This window comes from Argentina anserina, chromosome 3 (assembly GCF_933775445.1).
Source record: "Argentina anserina chromosome 3, drPotAnse1.1, whole genome shotgun sequence".
NCBI classification, from domain to species: domain Eukaryota; kingdom Viridiplantae; phylum Streptophyta; class Magnoliopsida; order Rosales; family Rosaceae; genus Argentina; species Argentina anserina.
The window spans coordinates 3077099-3096128 of record NC_065874.1 but is presented as its reverse complement, the minus strand read 5'-3'; the positions used below and the strand labels follow the sequence as shown (position 1 = coordinate 3096128).

General features: G+C 37.0%; 3 protein-coding genes and 1 non-coding gene across 4 annotated transcripts; 2 read left to right on the top strand and 2 right to left on the bottom strand.

The window, feature by feature from the left end:
- Positions 1–5253: 5253 nt before the first annotated feature.
- LOC126788526 (phospholipase A1-IIgamma) lies at positions 5254–6846 on the top strand. The gene is made up of 2 exons (XM_050514527.1): positions 5254–5940; positions 6163–6846. The coding sequence occupies exons 1-2, from the start codon at positions 5254–5256 to the stop codon at positions 6784–6786; spliced, it is 1311 nt and encodes a 436-aa protein (XP_050370484.1). The 3' UTR covers positions 6787–6846.
- Positions 6847–6902: 56 nt separating this feature from the next.
- TRNAA-AGC (transfer RNA alanine (anticodon AGC)) lies at positions 6903–6975 on the top strand. The gene has a single exon. It is a non-coding gene; the product is annotated as a tRNA-Ala (tRNA).
- Positions 6976–11357: 4382 nt separating this feature from the next.
- Positions 11358–13767, bottom strand: LOC126786264 (GDSL esterase/lipase At2g27360-like). The gene is made up of 5 exons (XM_050512038.1): positions 13349–13767; positions 12960–13190; positions 12276–12427; positions 11899–12175; positions 11358–11747 (listed from the first exon to the last, which is right to left on the bottom strand). The coding sequence occupies exons 1-5, from the start codon at positions 13596–13598 to the stop codon at positions 11515–11517; spliced, it is 1143 nt and encodes a 380-aa protein (XP_050367995.1). The 5' UTR covers positions 13599–13767; the 3' UTR covers positions 11358–11514.
- Positions 13768–15146: 1379 nt separating this feature from the next.
- On the bottom strand, positions 15147–18023 carry LOC126789605 (pyruvate decarboxylase 1). The gene is made up of 6 exons (XM_050515805.1): positions 17456–18023; positions 16493–17218; positions 16283–16371; positions 16050–16167; positions 15598–15786; positions 15147–15445 (listed from the first exon to the last, which is right to left on the bottom strand). Exons 1-6 carry the CDS (start codon positions 17930–17932, stop codon positions 15275–15277), a joined length of 1770 nt encoding a protein of 589 aa, XP_050371762.1. The 5' UTR covers positions 17933–18023; the 3' UTR covers positions 15147–15274.
- Positions 18024–19030: the final 1007 nt, after the last annotated feature.

Sequence of the window (19030 nt, the reverse complement as noted above, 5' to 3'; positions counted from 1 at the left end):
TTTTGGAATTCATTATGGTAATTATATAGGCTAATCATAGTATGGCGCTAGGGCTACATTTTGGTGAGATCAGATTTTCAAGCTAGAGCCTATAACTGGTAAGTGATGAATAAGTTGGATATCTGATCGTGTAGACGTGTAATTGGGAAGTGATATATTTTCATTCATAATGGTTCAAGTATTTTTAAAGGTATATGATTGTGTCGTTCTTTAGTATCAATACAGTTTATTGATGTATGGTTGAAGTAATTTAAACGAGTGATTGTGTCGTTCTTTAGTATCGATAGTGCATATCTCATACCAATTGTACAATATTGATAATGTTGTACATACTTTAAATCATTTTTCTTTCAAACAAGTGAGAAGATTCACCTCTAAAATCATCGCACATTGACAATTTACACTACGATATTACGATTTAAGAGCATTAAAAGTTGCATTATAATGATTATATAGTTAATCAAGTAATCTACTTGAATAATCTATTTCTGCAAGCAAATATGGCGTCAAACAATAAGACCTAATATGAATGAGCACAAAGACGTACGTATATCCACTTAAAGCTTTTAATTTCTTTAATAATATCCAAATAATTACTCAAGCTAGTTTATCTTCTCTTTTCACCATAAGCTGCCTAAAACGCTCAAGTGTTGCAAAGAGCGGGGTAGATGGGCAATCGTAAATCCAGATCTTAGTCCTTTTCTGTTTACTTAGTTCTAGTAGAATTGGGATCATCCTTCTATATCTTCATTTATACTCCTTCATTTTCTCATGTGGTGCGCCATAAGGCCCATAACTAACTAATCAAATAGAGCGATCGACTTGAGCTGCGCACCAGAAACAGTGACTTGAAGTTTACTTTGGTGCTGCTCAAATAAGGCATGATGGGGAGTTACTGTAAGGTTGAGTTTTATTCCAAACATTACAATTGTAGTAAGACTCACTGTCATCTTCGCTTTCAATCTTAGCTTCATCTGAATAAGATCAGAGAGAGTTCTCCCTGTGGGAGATGAGACACCCAGAATCTTGAGTTACAGAGCTGTAGCTTTTGTTGGAAAGTGGCCATGTAAAAGGACCTGTGGCTTAAATCATACAGCTACCATGAGGATGACATGAGAGAATGCATATAAGAGCTCCTATCTCTACTCTATCAATCTCTTTGCTTGGCTGTTTTCGCTTGCCATATTCTTCTGGCAATTAGATGCATGTGCATGTGAGTATCACTGACCTCACCTCTCCCTCTCATACAGACTAATTCTTATATCTCTTGTTTTTACAATAATGTCGAGATCTGGATTGAAAGATCGAGAAGAAAATGATCATATAGGAAAACGTAAACTTGAAATTAAGAGATGCATTCCAAAAAACATCGTAAAATCCACATCATGCATGCTTTCATTCTAACGCCTTGTTAATTATGCTTTCATGCATTTTTATGATTACACACACCTTTGCATTATAAATAATCAAGTATCACGGTCGGGTGCATGCATGGTAGGACGGATCTATGCCAGGGTTGGTATATAATGGAAGTTCGTTAATTAATACTTCGACATTGTACTGAGCTTAAGTTAAGGATTATCGGGACCAAAACTAAAACTATAGATAGAGGTCTGAGATCATATTTGAAACTGCATTTTTACTCTCACATGATTTCTTGGGTGCCACCGCTAGTTTCTTTATTAATTGGAAGCCAACATGACTGGGTGCGAAGTAAATTTACGTGCATCGGTGCATGTCCAACGCTAATCTTCAATCATATCTATGTAAAACTGATAGGTCCATTATTGATCAAATCTATATATCTATATATAGACATATATAGATTGTTGAATGTCTATCTCTTCATGACTTCATCTCTGTACAGCCTCTTTGGATTGCATAACGCAGTGATAAAACACATGTGATTATATGAATCTTGGGTTTATCTAAGTAGATATAAGGTTAATTAATATGCAATACCTTCAAAACATTTTCCATATAAGATCCCATTAGGACTTTGCTAACTTGCATATGTATCATGCGCGCGTGTTTTAGCTCATCTCAAGTCTTATAATAAGAGATAAATCTCATAATTAATAATGTGAAGATTGAAGAGCGGGTTAGTAATGCATGAAAGCAATGTAACAAGCCCTATGTATAAATATAATGTGCGTAAACTAACTAGCTAGCTCCACAAAAGTGGTCCTCTCTAAGCATTAGCCCATCCTCACAAATATTAATCACGAGATAGTGATTTGGATCATTTATGCAGTTAGCGCCACTCCTAGCACATTGCCGAGGCTAACGAAGCATGCATTATTAATGCATGCATGTACATCGATCGATTGAATGAGCTCCCTTATATTAGACCTTTCTAAAACCTTAGTTTTGTTATGCCCAAAAACAGGTTAAAGTTTGGAAGATCGACTTGCACAAAGTTAGGAATTGCAATTCATGCATGTTGCAATTCAAATCGCAACTTAGTTCATTTGTAGCTTCAAGCTAGCTAAAGTTGCTCAAATATATATGGGTATACATTGAATACCATGTGACGTTAGGTATATGTTGTTTCACATAATGTGTAGCCAGCCATATCCGAAATCCGCTATCGAGTTTGTTTTATACGGAATGCACTAAGCAAGAGTTAGCCGGTCGATGTGATCCTTATCAAGTGAATGTCACAGCTAGCTAGGCCACCATCAAACTTTTACTTGCAAACCAATTAAGGCATTCATCATCACTTGCATGGAGTACCCAATAATGCTCCTAATTGATATGATATATAGCTCAGCTAACATATGCAGTATATGCACAATATGACAAGCAGTTTTGGAATTGGAACTACGACCAATAGTTATAACACATGACCCGTCACATTCATGTATATATATCCAAATTATTGATAATAATTCATGATGCTGTAAAGATATATGGCATAAAGCGTATAAGAAAACTAAATTGACGTAAACACTACAATTATTTCAATATATCATCATCACATAGCTAAGCTTTTCTTGTGACGGACCGAGTTGGAAGCAAACTGATCGAGGCATGGTTGGGTGTGTGTTGATCACGCATGCATATGTGGAAGACTGAACAGAGTGACTGAAGGGGTAGGGGCGTCCCTCGACCAAGTCTACAGCGGTGGTGACCCAATTCAACAACTCCCGTGAACCAGAAGGCTGTTAATACCTGAGAGCCACATTTGTCACGGATCTCGGATGTGACTTGACCATTTCTCCCTTATGCTCAAGAGAATAATACAAGTTCCTAGAGAATTTTGATATGTCGGATCAAAACCCTGAAACCCTAGACTAATTTGGTGGATAGTTTTGTAATTGAGTCGGGTCAATTCAACAGACCCTTCTGCTATTGAAATCTGAATAACGCCCATCGTGAATACAGTTAGTTGATATGTACGTGATGATGAGAAGCCCATCGTGAATAGCGTCCAAAGAACTATAGGTGTATCCGTGTATAGTGAATCTTTCGTGTGCACAAATGCACAATTAGAAATCTTGATGTTTAAAGTTAACAATTATGTTTCTCTTGACAAACATTTAGCAATCAAATCATAACTTCACCATGTCCAAATAGAGAGTCATATATCTATACACACACATATATATAGAGTTTTTCGGGTGCGAAGGTCCGTACTTTAGTTTAAGGTACGAATTTTCATTTTTTGCCAACTTTCTGATCAGGTTTTCACATCTCCACCATCCAGTCTTTAGGTAATAACGAATATATCACCTTTATAAATTTTCAGCCAATTTGGTAATCGCTAAGTCACTCAAAACTGTGTTTTTCTAGTATACACATGAACGGTTCAAATTCGGCAGATTTAATCCGTTCATTGGTTTAACTCAGTTAGATACCTTAACGATTACCAAATGGGATGAAATTTTACAAAGGTGATATGTACGTTATTACCTAAGAATTGGACGGTAGAGATATGAAAACTCGATCGAAAAATTGATAAAAAATGAAAATCAGTACCTTAGCTTAAGGTACGGACCTTCGCATCTGAAAATCTCATATATATATATATATATATATAGTTCATATCCAGAGTAAAGTTTTACTCTGAAATTACAGAGTGAAGTTCCAATTTTGACACATTTTTCGGTTAAATGTTTTCACCATAAGTGATTCAATATTTAGGTATGTTATTCAAAACATCTCTACAAAGTTTCATCTAATTCGACAATGGTTTGAGCTTTTAATATTGAGATTTATACGAACAGTTCATGATGAAAATTTGTATAGATGATCTTGAATAACATACCTAAAAATATTGAATTGCTTATGGTGAAATATTTGACCGAAAAATGTGCCAAAATTAAAACTTCACTTTTTAATTTCATAGTGAAATTTCACTTTTAAATTTCATAGTGAAACTTCACTTTTTAATTTCATAGTGAAACTTCACTCTGAATAAAGAATATATATATGTGTGTCTTGACATTGAATCACCCACTTCGGGGGTGTTGTGTTTTCATTCTAATATTATTAGACTTCCATTTTCCAAATTCATGGTTTGTAGATAGAGACAAACAAAACAACATAAGTCCATTACAAATGAAACTGTTAAGCTTTAGCCCTATCAATGTGATATGCTACCATATGTAGAGCTTCCAACTCATTAACGAATATGTAAGATTGATATAGACACAAATTTACTGATTTTATATCAGTGTCATCACCAATATTGTCTCATATGTTCGAGACTTGCCTTCTTCAACTCGCCAACATCAACCAAAAATAGATATTGCCTTATAGTGAAAGCAAAGCCATGAACCTCTATGTTTGCAACCAAAAAAGGGGATGATTTATTCCTTTTATCAACAAAATAAGGTGATTTCGTTCATGGTACGTATCGATCTTCATATAAATAAAAATGCCAACTCTCTGAACGTCCAAGTCCAATTTGCTAAAAACTAAAGCTAGAGAATTGCTTCTGAAGCTGAAACTTTGTCCCTTTTAAGCCAAGTGTAGTGGGAATCTAACCAGACTCCATTAGAGAGATGGGACTTCATTCAGGAGATGCAACCAGATTGCTTGCAGCAACAGAATTACATAATTGCACTCCAAACTTTCTCATGCTTTTGTCTCTGTGATACCTTTAAAAATCTGGAGCCAAATGGAGAAAATATTACACTTGTGGATTGAATGGGATCAGAAAGTTCTTCTAGTGATTTCACAGGAAGGAAGTAACCTACAAAAGGTCAAGGTGATGATGCAAATAATCATCAGATAATCTTGTTCAAAATGCATTCTATGTTTTTCAAAGGAGTGTATATAAACAAGGCAGTAAGACTAATCATTCCAACCAGAATGTTTAGTCACAAGAAAAGGATGGATACCATTATCGGCAAGAACAGCATTGCCAAAAGATGGAAGAAACTAAGCGGCGAAGACAACTGGGAAGGCCTATTGGATCCCGTCGACATTGATCTCCGAAAGTACATAATTCACTATGGTGAAATGGCTCAAGCTACATATGATGCCTTCAACACAGAGAAGGCATCAAAATTTGCAGGAAGTAGCAGGTATGCTAGGAAAGGCTTCTTCTCAAAAGTTGGTTTAGAGAAGGGTAATGCATTTAGGTACAATGTCACCAAGTTTATGTATGCAACTTCACAAGTTCAAGTTCCAGAAGCGTTTATCGTTAAGTCTTTGTCAAGGGAAGCTTGGAGCAAAGAATCGAATTGGATGGGGTATGTTGCTGTGGCCACAGATGAAGGGAAGGCCTTGTTGGGCAGGAGGGATATTGTGATTGCTTGGAGAGGTACTGTGCGGTCCTTGGAGTGGGTTAATGACTTGCAGTTCAATATGGTTTCCGCTTCAAATATACTAGGTGAGGAGGCTGATGCTAAGGTGCACCAAGGTTGGTACTCCATATATACTTCCGATGATTCTCGTTCGCCTTTCAACAAATCCAGTGCCAGAAACCAGGTACGTATGATTAATCACTTGTCGAATTCAGCCTTGCCAAATTATAAGATTGATGAGAATTGATAATATTATTGTAACTTACTACTAGAAAAATATGTAATAGCTAGCCAGTAGCCACCCCTTGCAGATACGCTTTTCTAACAGTATTGTTGAGTAGAGCATAACATGTCCTATAGGCTACGTAACATTTCTCTCTAACTTAATCTTTGGGACTCTTGGCAGGTTCTTGCTGAGGTGAGCAGACTAGTAGAGCAATACAAGGATGAGGAAATCAGCATAACCATAACGGGGCACAGTTTGGGAGCAGCACTTGCAACGTTGAGTGCAGTAGACATTGTTGCAAATGGTATCAACAAACTGAAAGACCAGACAACAAACAAACTCTCATCATGTCCAGTAACAGCCTTTGTCTTTGCTTGCCCTCGCGTGGGGGACTCGAACTTCAAGAAACTCTTCTCTAGCTACCAAAAACTCCAAGTATTACGAGTTCGCAATGCACTTGATATTGTCCCCAACTATCCATTTCTAGTAGGCTACTCGGAGGTGGGAGAAGAGCTCGGAATCGACACCCGAGAGTCGAGCTACTTGAAAAGCCCGGGAAGCGTACTGACTTGGCATAACTTGGAGGGGCATTTGCATGGAGTTGCAGGAACACAAGGGAGTAAAGGAGGGTTCAAGCTGGAGGTGAAGCGTGACATAGCACTGGTTAACAAAAGCAATGATGCTCTCAAGGACGAGTATCTTGTGCCGGTTTCATGGCGTTGTGAGAAGGACAAGGGGATGGTTCAGATGGATGATGGTTCTTGGCAGCTGATGGATCATGAGAATGATGATTTCGGTTCTTGAGTCTTGACATTGATTTGTAATTAGAATTATGTTGCTCTTTTATTCAAAGAATTATATTGGTTTTCACTCTGAAAGCTTGCTTATATAGTACTATTAATAGAAAAGTTAACAATCATGGGGATGTAGCTCAGATGGTAGAGCGCTCGCTTAGCATGCGAGAGGTACGGGGATCGATACCCCGCATCTCCATCCCTTTTTTCCTATGTCTCGTTATATCAAACGACATTTAAAACCGTCGTATGTTGTACACAATGTAAAGGTTTAGTTTGCAGTGGTGCCCTAATAGAAATTATTAATTACACAAGGTCAAGTAGGGCTTGTGAATCACAATCTTTTTTGTTCTCTTACTAGGCAACCTACCTCATTCCCATACCCCAAAAGGAAAATGAATGGCAAAGTACGTGAACTAGAAGCTAGCTAGATGGGTGTGGTGAAATTTCCATGGATCAAAACCCTTGGCAATATTGTGACTATAAGCTGCTTCTGTCAAGTGAATTCCATCCCAATTTGCAAATGAAGATGGATCTTTGCAAACCTTAGAACCAATATGTCCACACCTTGCTGAATTGTTGAAGTTGTATGGCCCTCCCCCTCCCTACCAACACCACAGATTCAAGGTTTTTGAAGTCCAAAACAATAAGACCAACTATCAATGATCTAAAATAATCCAAACTGATATCAAAACCAACCGAACCTTAATCTGCAAACACATTCAGTTCCGCTCAAAATTGAAAGAAGACCAAGAATAAAGTTTGGATTATTTAGAAACAGACACTACGTTTATCCACAATTTTAATAGATGTGGAGATAAAGAAATATGCTTAAAGAAATTGATTCCACTTTGCTTTAGTTGATGAGCAAGTACATATGCAAATTGATGTCTTGATATTCAAATATTCCTAGAAAAAGAAAAACTGAAAACAATTCAAACATGACCAAATGACTTCATCATAATCCACCAATATACTAAAAATAAAATAAAAAGACAAAATAAGACCAAGTTTAGAAAAATTACCATCCTACTAAGAAACCGAACTCCACTATTTCTACCTCTTTCCTCTTACTGCCACAACAATTCCACTCTCACCCTATCACTTGGTTACCTTTCCTGAAATCAGTAGCCATGTATAGAACTCATTAAACCAAAAACAAAAGGCCACATACATTATATCTCACACATCATCTCTAGCAAAAATACAATCTCATATGAATCAATTTCAAGAACACCAGATGTAGAAACTATAAGTACTGCGAAATAGTATGCCAAATTATTTAAAAAAAAACTATTCAGCAACTAATTATAGTAACAAAATTGTACATTGCACCATCAATGACCTGAATATAGAGGTGCAACTCAAATGACAAAGTGAGGGCCAATCTCTTTAAAAATGATAGCTATTAACACCAAGTTTAAGAGCTAACGGGCATTAAACTATCATGGTATCAATATACTACCAAATACTACATTTGCACTGATTGATAGTCTAGATAACATTATTTAGTTCTAAGGGCTGCTTCAAGACATTTGACAAAATAAAAAGCATATCCTTCAAATTGGACCACATTTTTCATAATACTAGTCACAACCAATATATGTACTGCCGTTACACAAAAAGAATGACCACAACAAATAAGTTGTTCTAAGCATGGGTGTGAACGGATCGACTCCACTTAATTGAGATATAATTTCAAAAGTACTGCATAGATTTTACTTCTCGTGTGTCAGAACCAATTTTCATTTTTTGCATTCTCTGAACTCGTGTGTCTCTTTTCTCTATGATCATATATCAACCTGCTTCACTTTTTGTTAATTAAACTTTGGAGGCTACAAACGTGAGTAAAGATATAAAATGGATTATCATGAAAACTTGTTCATAAGCCCTCTTATCATGATTCTCTCAAGGTTCTTTAAACTGAAAATTGAACATGCCAATATGTTGTAAGTCAACTCCTTTTCATTTTAATCTTACCATAATTTGATCTATTAGCTTTTGGGTTAGATCCAAAATTTGTCAATTTCTCTATTTCAATTATAGTCATGAAAGTAATTGATAAAATGAACACACACACATAAAATGAAACAAATCACTCTTCAAAATTCATCATTCACTCAGTATCTTAATGAAAATAAACCTAGATTCTCAGGGTCAGTGATGATTGAAAAACTTCCACACCGAAGCCAATAATAAACAAATGCATGATAAAACAAATTGAAGACCCAATGAGCAATCAACGACTAACTAAGTAACAATTACCTGGCTAATCATCAGTTCTTCACAATCTCTATCCATGCAAACCCAAACATGTAGCAGAAAAATAAAAACATCAATCATATGACACAACACCAAGACTGCAGACAAAGAAATTAACAACTCATCAAGTACCCTCTAAAACCCGATCGAAATCTTGATCAATTATAGCAGAGAAATCAATCTAAATATGTGAACTCAATCGAACTTGGTTCTCCCTCTCTATCGCTCTCTCGATTGTCGATCGAAAGCCTCGGTTATGTCTCCCTATCTCTCTCTCTTGGTTCTCAATTTTACACCTCGGTTCTCATGAATTGGCCATTGTTCTCCACTTGAACCAAAAAGGTGGCATGCAAATGAACAACACACGCGAGAGAGAGAGAGAGAGAGAGAGAGAGAGAGAGAGAGAGAGAGAGAGAGAGAGATGAATAACATATAACGCAAACGAAGAAGGGTGAGGCCTAATCTGCTGCCTTTTGCAATCTTGCAATTTCAGACAATTTTGCCCTTTATGAACAATAACAGCTAGCTTGGAGGAGGGTGTGGCACCCATGTAAATAACCCACAAAATATAGACATTCTCACATAGGCCTTATGAACAGTACAATGAAGATGAACAGTAAGCACCGAGTAGTATATAGTAAACTAGGTTATGATACCCAGCGCTGCCGCGGGTTTCACTCCTTTTTTTTTTTAATCTACACCCAATTAATTATTTCAACATTCCTTATAGATTTTATTTTTATAAAATCATTTTTTTTCATTTTAGCTGGCTTCACTGTTTTGCCCTTCTGGTTCAAAAATGAAAACATCTCTTAGATAAGTAGTTACGACTAATCAATCTTTGTTTCCTTATATAATCCTTATTTTATGTTGCTGACATGAACACACATTCTATATATATGCTCATTTTGTTTTTAACACAAATTTGTAGTTCTTATCTTTCTTATATGAAGGTAGCCCTTTTTGAAAGAATTTCATACATATTTTTTTCAATAAAACCAAATGTTACCGCATAATATTGAGAACGAGAGATGCAAGAGGAGAGCAATTATGCATGGTACTTCTCGCCTACTCTCCTAGACATAATTGAAGAAAGATTATTGAAAGAGAAGAAAAAATTGGGAGATATGAGATCAAGAAATATAACATGATCTTGTAAGTACTTTATACATTATGCTAAAAGTTCCTCATTTTCTTTCCAGATAATGTTGTGTTCTTTATAGGTATATTTTAACAAGAGAATGTTGTCTTCCTTGTAGGTATATTTTCTTATGCTAAAAGTTCCTCATCGTACGATACTGGTCATCTTTTTTCTAGATTATATTTTCATTCTTATAGGTATATTTTCTTATTCCTAAATAATGTTGTCTTCCTTATATGTATAATTAAACAATACAATGCTGTCTTTTTTGTAGATATTTTCTTATGCTAAAAGTTCATCATCGTAAGGTACTAGTCATTTTTTTTCTATATTATAATGTCTTTCTTATATGTATATTTTTTATTCCTACATAATGTTGCTTCCTTATATGTATTAATTAAACAATACTCATCTTTTTCCTAAATAATCTTGTATTTCTTATAAGTATTTTCTTATTTTACCCAACTCTTAAAGATTAAGTATATCATCAAGCGACTCCTATTAGACATGTATATTATAACAAGTATGATGGAGTTAAACAAATATTTATGTAATTTTAGTAATAATAAATTACCTATAATGAAAGTAGCAATAAATTGAGCTTTATTCATGGAATAATCTCAACCAATTTTGGTTAGGATGGGGTAAATTAACATGGAATCATGATTGTGATTTTTAATTTAGATTCATGACATGTTTAATAAATATTTTTAAAATTCCGTTATGTTATCCACGTCCAAAATAATTTTTTTTAATTAATAATTAACCTAATAAATATGGTTAAGTGTAAAATGAAGATGTGAGTTTAATGTAAAACATATATACACAAATGAGTGTAAATCTAAATACCCCAAAATCAAAATAAGGACAAAATTATGAAGAGTAACATAAATAGTGTTTGTCAAATTAATATATAGTAAATATATTTTCACAGCACAATGCACATATAGACATGCGCTAGATAATAAGAGATCTAGGGTTTAGGCTGCCTCCTCGACTTGCAATCCTAAGCCTGTAACCATTAACACTCATCAGGTTCTAGTTCACTATTTCAACCTACACATTATATGCACACAAATTTATCCAAACTGAAGCAGTATTCACTGAGAAGTAAAAACCGTAAAATATAGAGCACAATATGATATCAGATATCCTTGCACATTGCAACGAAACGAAGGCCCCAAACCATATTATGTACAAACGGTACAATCACTTACTCACTTAGTACATGATTCATCGAGAAGATAGTGAACTCATTAATTGAACTTCTCTTTGATAGAATGACCATAAATGACTCACTGTAGCTCTGTAAATAAAAGAAATAACCACAGGTCGTCACCCGTCTGAAACACACAAGGTACTAAGACTGGGCATGGTATATTCTTCAAATAGAGCTTTGGCTATCCATCTATATGCTGCTTCGGTTAAATGTTTACCATCCCAGTTGGTGAAGTATGCAGTGTTTTCACAAATGCTCACACCTAGAGAGGTGCCACATTTTGCTGATGAATTGTAATTGTATGGTCCTCCTCCTCCACAACATGCTCTGGTTGTTCCTCCAATAAATCCTGCAAAGACAAGAAACCTAGGGTAAACCTTTGATTAAGACTGTAGTGTTTAGAACTCAAAAGTTCGCCACACAATAAAGTCGATCGATCGAGTATAGTACTCTTGTAAACAAAAACTTGAAGAGAATAAACTAAATAACTAATATAGTACCAAATTGGTCTGGAGAATAGTACAATCGCATCAAAGCATTGTAATAATCTGCATAAATAATATTGACATTGGGGTAAAGCTTTCGGATCCAACTTAGTTCTGTTTGAAGCTGGTCATTGTGATATGCAGCAAACTCATTTAGCCAATTTAGACAACCCGTTGAAGAGTCGTACTGGTTTTCATCTGGAGACTCGAATCTCGTTAAAAAAATAGAAAGACAACCAATTGGAAAGTTTCCAGGTACCAGAAGTGTCACTGCCCCAAGCTCTATTAACTCCTGCAAAGCAATGCATGCAGATCGATTGTGAATTAGATTAGATCAGGAAATTGTACATATGTAGCAATTAACTACGATTTCAAACCATTTAGATTCCTACTTTTATGGTGGAAGCAATTTCTTCTATCACTAGTGGTACATATGTTTGAACCTCTTCTATATTTTTTTCCGCCAACAACAACGCATGGTTGTAATCGTTGCCTCCAATTTCCCCAACAATAATAAGAGAGCTGGAAAAGAGCTTATCGCAATCTGCAAATCATTATAAGCTAAACAATATAAGGAGCTGACTCAGCTGAGTATGTATTAAGCATGAGTGTCAAAATTGTCATACAATGATGTTCTTTGACTCAGCTGACTCAGATTGCACCTTATATACGTAAAAGAGAAAGTGACTCGCTCGGACTTAGGTCAAGTTTTACTGGGCATTTACAATCAATAAAAAATCAAAAAATACTTAAACATACACCATGCAATCATGCATGCAATGAAGTTTGTATGGTCCAGCTTTGCTATGTAGTAATCTACTAGCGAGTAACTTACTTTGGTATTTCTTCTATTTGAAAAACAGAAAATTACTCTGGTTAAGATATCAGTGTTTGTTTTCCCTAGGCTGAGGATAACATGGATGGGATTTTACTACTGATCAAATTTTCTTAATTCGCTCTGCCTACTAATATGTTCCTTATTTTCATGATCGAATTGAAATCTCTACCTTTCTCTGGGTTTCATGCAAAAAGAACGAAGAAATAAAGTATCAACTATTACAAAAGAACATTGAAACCTGAAGATGTATTGCACAAGGAAGGCAACAAGTCTTTGAACCACTCGAGTTGAGTTCCTAAAGAGATGTTTGTATGTTCATTAGGAACTCCCATTTGTCCAAGAATAGTCGAGTCCAGCGCTGTTGCTCCTCCCACCGCAAAATTCACACCATTCCCTTCAAAGTTCTGAACACCTACATTGCTCTTGATGACTTCAAAATAAGGTCTCACCGGAATTCCAAGAAACTCCGCTAGGAAAAATGAAAAAAACAATATTGAAAGTTTTGCTAACTAATAAGGATTAAAATCATACAATTAATTGCCTTCTTTACCGCATAGAGCCACTATATGCAGTAGCTACTTTGTGTTCTGCATATGTATATATTGATCGATATATATATACACTTACAAATGAAGTCTATGATCAAACGACCATCCGAACATCGTCCAGTGGGGTGATGAAAGTAAGTCTCCCCATATGGAGGTTGAAAGAAGGGGAAAGACTCGTTGGGAGAGCTGATATACAGGTTCCCCGTGTCAGCGACTGAATCGCCAAAGCTGAAGATCGAACTGTAGCACCCAAGCGCTTGTGGGAAGATGACCGATAATGATATGAGTATGAGGAGGTTCATCAAATATGGTGCAGAAGATGAACACATTATGGACTTGCAGGTAGATCTCAAATGTAAGGGGATATTTAAACTAGAACTCCATATTCGAAAGGTGTGGAGTAAAATTAAGGTTCTGTATGCAAAAAGCTAATGTGGTGTGTATCTCGTGTGTATAGAACCTTTGATATTGACAAAATAGCGAACAATGTCAGCGGCCCTCACACTTAATTCGGTGCAGTACGCTGTATTATTGGTGCCACAACATGCAAGAAATATGCGCACTAATGACAATGATGGTGGTCACTGTAAGTCTTGTAACTATGAAATCTGTTGGTGACTAGTTCGATCTGGGCGGTCAAGACTCGAGAGTGCGCAGTGGCTCCAGCGACAGCAAAGTTTACTCTCAAGTCTCATCAAGTCTTGGCCTTACGGACCAAGAAAAAGAAACAAGTCTCGGCCTTTTTTTAGGAATAAAATGATAAATTTGGGTTAATCTACTTTACATTACGTCAAATATCCTGAAATCAGATATTATTTATCTAATCTCAATTACAAAATAATATCAAACGGTCTAATACGAGATATATAACCTACAATCCGGTTTGTAAATTAGCAGTCCAGATGCCTCAACCACAATCAATGTGCACTGTGCAGCGTCGGCAACCAGGACGAGCTTTGAACCAAGTCTAAGCATACCATCTTTTTTTTCTTGCACGTGGCTAGTAATTAGAGATCAATTACATGTCGGCCGTGTTTGATTAAGATTTTAAATTTGATTTGATTGAACTACTTTTAGGTAACCAGATCAAGAATTGGATAATGTTCTTAAAGAAAAGCCTCACTCGTCCTTATTTTCTATATTTTTCTCTCCCCAACTCTTCTTCTCATTCTCTTCGTTTTATATATTAAAAGATGAACGATAGCCTACATACGAGACTACACTCCATCATCATTATTATTATTTAACGAAATAGGCACCGAGGGGGATATAACACCTACACGTCGTGTCATACTTTTAGCATAACACTCATTCTCTTCGTATAGGCCCGTATAAAAGCGGAATAATTCGGTTCCCTTTTTATTATATACTATAAACAATATCAATAAACTCTACATCATTCATCCATCCAACTGTCTATTTAAAAATCATCATCAAATCTTAATTATAAAGTCTTCTCTTATACGGTTAGCATATACTATATAGCATATAGTAAATAGGGAATTGAACTGTTCCGCTTTTATACGAGCCTATGGCATTAGCAACGTATGATTACAAGGGGTTTAGCCTGGTGGTTTTAGTGTACGTGTATACACAATAATCTGCTAAAATCTTTGAATCGACTCGGTGCTTGCCATTTGAAACTGATCGATCACTGTGATATTCAGCAAACTTAGGAGCATTAGAAGAGCGAACAGCCCACAGTGGCAACCATTATAAGGAACATTAAGCTCTTATGGAATGATATTATTACGGTTATTACTTGCTTCGTAACTTGACACATGACAAGACTGGTAGACACCGTAGACTTCGAAAGGATATAAATATCCATTTCACACAACTACAGAAACCAGTGTCACAACTCACAACAGAGAGGAGAATGGAGCTAATTGTTAAGATGTCGTCCCTGCTGCCCTGTCTGGCTGTTTACTAGTTTGTTGTACACTACATCTTCTCAGTTTCAAAATTCAGAGCTTCCAACTCTGACTCTTTCAGCTTCAATCCGCTACTGAGGATTTGGAGGTCGGCTATTAGCAGCTGAAACTCGGGATCCCCATTCCAGTAGCTCTTTGCTAGTGTCATCTTTGTGCACAAAAACTTCAATGAAGCATAAACTGTCCTTGTGCTGCCCGGTTGCTTTCACAATTGCTTCAGTTAAGTCCTCCTCTGTACGTACCTGAAATTTCACAAACATTAGTTGCACTACCCGTCAATTCAAGAAAACGAGAAGTTTGGCAAGCCTTGGAAGCTATACAATATTTTGATTAATCATTCTGCCCCATTTTCGACTATATATATTGATGAGGAAGTTGTTCCTAGTATGCTAACCTTGGTAGTCCAGCATTTGCCTTCATCATTGTGGATCGCATCAACAAGACCAGTATAATCCCAGTTCTTAATGACATTGTATGGGCCATCATGAATCTCTACTTCAATTGAATAGCCTCCATTGTTGATAAGAAATATGATGGTATTTTGTCCGCAACGGATCATTGTTGAAATGTCCTGGGCAGTTACCTGAAAGGGAAGAGAAGTGTTATATACGAACCAGATGCCTTATTTATATCTAGAATCTCTAGAACATGATCTATTTTAAGACAAGTTTCACCCTCTTTGTAGTTTGTTTAACTTGAGCACATCTCAATGAGTAATCAAATTGTGAACATACTTATAAGTAGTCACAGCAGCAGAGATCTGGACCATGGGGTTACTAACTTACTATCCGCATTTCTTCTAAAGCAGCCTTGCAATTTATACTATTATGATTTGATATAACTGACCTGGAAACTCCCATCACCAATGCAAGCTATCACACGTTTATCTTTGACACCTTGAGCATAGCCGAGAGTAGCACCAACTGACCATCCAATAGATCCATATTGCATCTGGAATTCATACCTGAAAGAAACTACCACTGATTGGATTCTACTACTTAATATACACATAAAAAACAAGTTGTATTCGATAATCGCTACTATATAAAGGAATTGTCACAGGAAAAACCACGACTTACCCACAATTCTCAGGGAGGCGGAGCTTCTGACAGTTGAACCACGAGTCACCAGTTTCGGCAATTATGGCAGTGTCCTGAGTGACAATATCCTGTAAAATGTTCAATCAACAAAATAAACATCCACAGTCTCAATACATGCAATAACCACAAACAGAACATTAAAACAGAAGAAGAAGAAGAAAACTGCTGCTGTAGAGCTGTTTAACTAACCTGAATGTGCTTAAACAGAACATTTACTCTAAGAGGTTCATCTTTCTGAGCTTTCAGAGGGATTCCTGGGGGAACATAAATTCTGCGGTAATTCTCCATACCGGTACTGTTTTTGTTCAGCTTCTTGGCCAATGCACTCAAGAAGTCACCCATGAAAACCCAGCCAAATGATAGACCATTCCCAATGGTCACACGATTAGGCTCCACTATAATCGCCTTCTCCTTCTTGATCAGCAAGGAGTACCCAACAGAGCTATAATCATTAAAAATCGGGCCTACAAAAACATAAGCATCTGCAGACTCCACAATCTCCCCACAAAAACCAGTACTCACAGCACCCCAATAAGTCCCAATGAAATGTGGGTGGTGCTCCGGCACCAAACCCTTACCGGAGGGCATAACCGCAACCGGGTACCCACCAGCATCAGCAAGCTCCACAAAGGCCTTCTGAGCCTTTGCCACTCTAAGCTTGGGACCTCCCACAAGCACAGGCTTGACTGCCTTGTTCAGGAAAGCAGCAGTTGCTTCAACAGCTGCCTCCAACCCTAATGAATTGCTTACTTTCGGCGCAAGAAAGAAGGGAACAGGGTCTCTACCAAATGTGGGGTGAGGAATTGCAGGCAAGTTACAACCTATGCTGATGTAAACCGGCTTGCTCTCCTTCAATGCCGTCGAAATCGCCGTGTCTATAAGCTCATGCGCATCTTCCAATTGATTCACCACTGCCTATCCAAATGAACACAAAAATGACTTCAACACCATTAAAAAAAAAAAACATCTTTCGACCACGTTACATTACCGAATGAGCAAAATATTATCGAGTAAATATCGACCATTATACAAATTAACACTACAATCAGCTAAAAATATACTAAAGAACACATTTTTAAATTTAAATATATATATATATATATATATTTTTTAAAGACAAAGATTTTGAGAAGATTGTACACAAGCTCTTACCTGGTGACAAGTCACAGTTTGGAAGCAGCGGAGCTCCTGAGAAAAATCGGGCAACCCGATAGTATGGTGGAGGATCCGATTGGTGCCGTAATCATTGGAGTTGGGCCCACCAACGATACAAATCACCGGCAAATTCTCACTGCAAGCACCGGCGATGGCGTTCAAGACGCTGAGCCCACCTACAGTGAAAGTGACGACACACGCGCCGACGCCCCTGGCGCGGGCGTAGCCGTCGGCGGCGTACCCGGCGTTGAGCTCGTTGCAGCAGCCGATGAGGTTGAGCTCGGGTTCATCGACCAAGTGGTCCAACAGTGTCAAGTTGAAGTCTCCGGGGACTGAGAACACGTCATGAACGCCGATCTCGACTAGTCTTCGGGCAAGGTGTCGGCCCAGCGTGCCGGTGCAGGCGGCGGGGACCACCTGAAGGGGAGCTGGAGTAGGGCGAGGGGTTGCTGCGATGTTCGTAGAAGGTTTCATGTTTTGAAAAGTTTGATCAAACTCACAGGTTTATGGTTTAATTTCTTTGGTTTAAGGGTGGTTATGTATATATATATAGATTATAGAGACTAGAGAGTGATCAAAGAACTGGGTTAGTGTGAAGTTAGGAAACTGTGGGTGGTGTTTTATTGTTGTTGGAGAGTTTTTTTGTTTTCAATAGGAAAAAAGAAAATTACAATACAAAACCGCTAGAACAACTCATAACAAAACTATCAAATTTAACAGCATTGGAAATACAGCTAGGAAAGTTCGAAACGTCCTACTACCAATATTGTAAAGATAGTGACTTTACTAGAGAAAGAAGGGAATATACTAAGAAATATCTGGTTGGATATTTGGGTTTGGAGTTTAAGTGGTTTTTAGGCTGTGGGCTTTGATTATTAGATTGGTTGTATTGGAGAGTTAGCAACAGAGAACAGGGATTGCTGGGGGAATAAAGGCCGTAGACCAAAACCACAGATGATTGCTGGTTTGCGCCTTTAAATTGTAATGACGAAGAGGTTTTGGTTTTGCCTACTTCCCCGAGAGTGCTCACTTGGGTCAGGTCTGAGAAAAAATATTATATGCAATGCTAGTAAGAAATTACCGAAGTTAAGAGAAATTTGATTACTAGCAAACTTTTCGTAAGACTTTGTTACTTGAACATTTATAATGGTTATTTGTAACGAAAGACAAAGAGCACCTAAGAAAGGTGCGAACATTTATTCGGTCTACTTGTTTGCTTGCTATTAAGCGTTCCTACTTATGCTTTCCATTAGATGCGGACCTTGTTCAAGACCATTGAAGGCAATACTCCGGTGGATATTCAGCCCGTATGTTTCTAGAAGATTGCCTTGTACCAAACATGTGTACATGTTTGCATGTTCGTTTTGGGCGTCTGCAGTGGCGGAACCTGAGAAAAAAAATTTCAAAATGGCCAATTTTTTTTTTTTTTGGGTTTGGAACCTAGTCAAGTTAGGAGGCTCATCCCAACGCCATTTTCATTCATACGAAAAAACAAAGTACAACGGAATGGACTTGATGCCTAAATTCTGTACACAAAAGACATTACAACAAATTCAATACAAAGTCTATTTA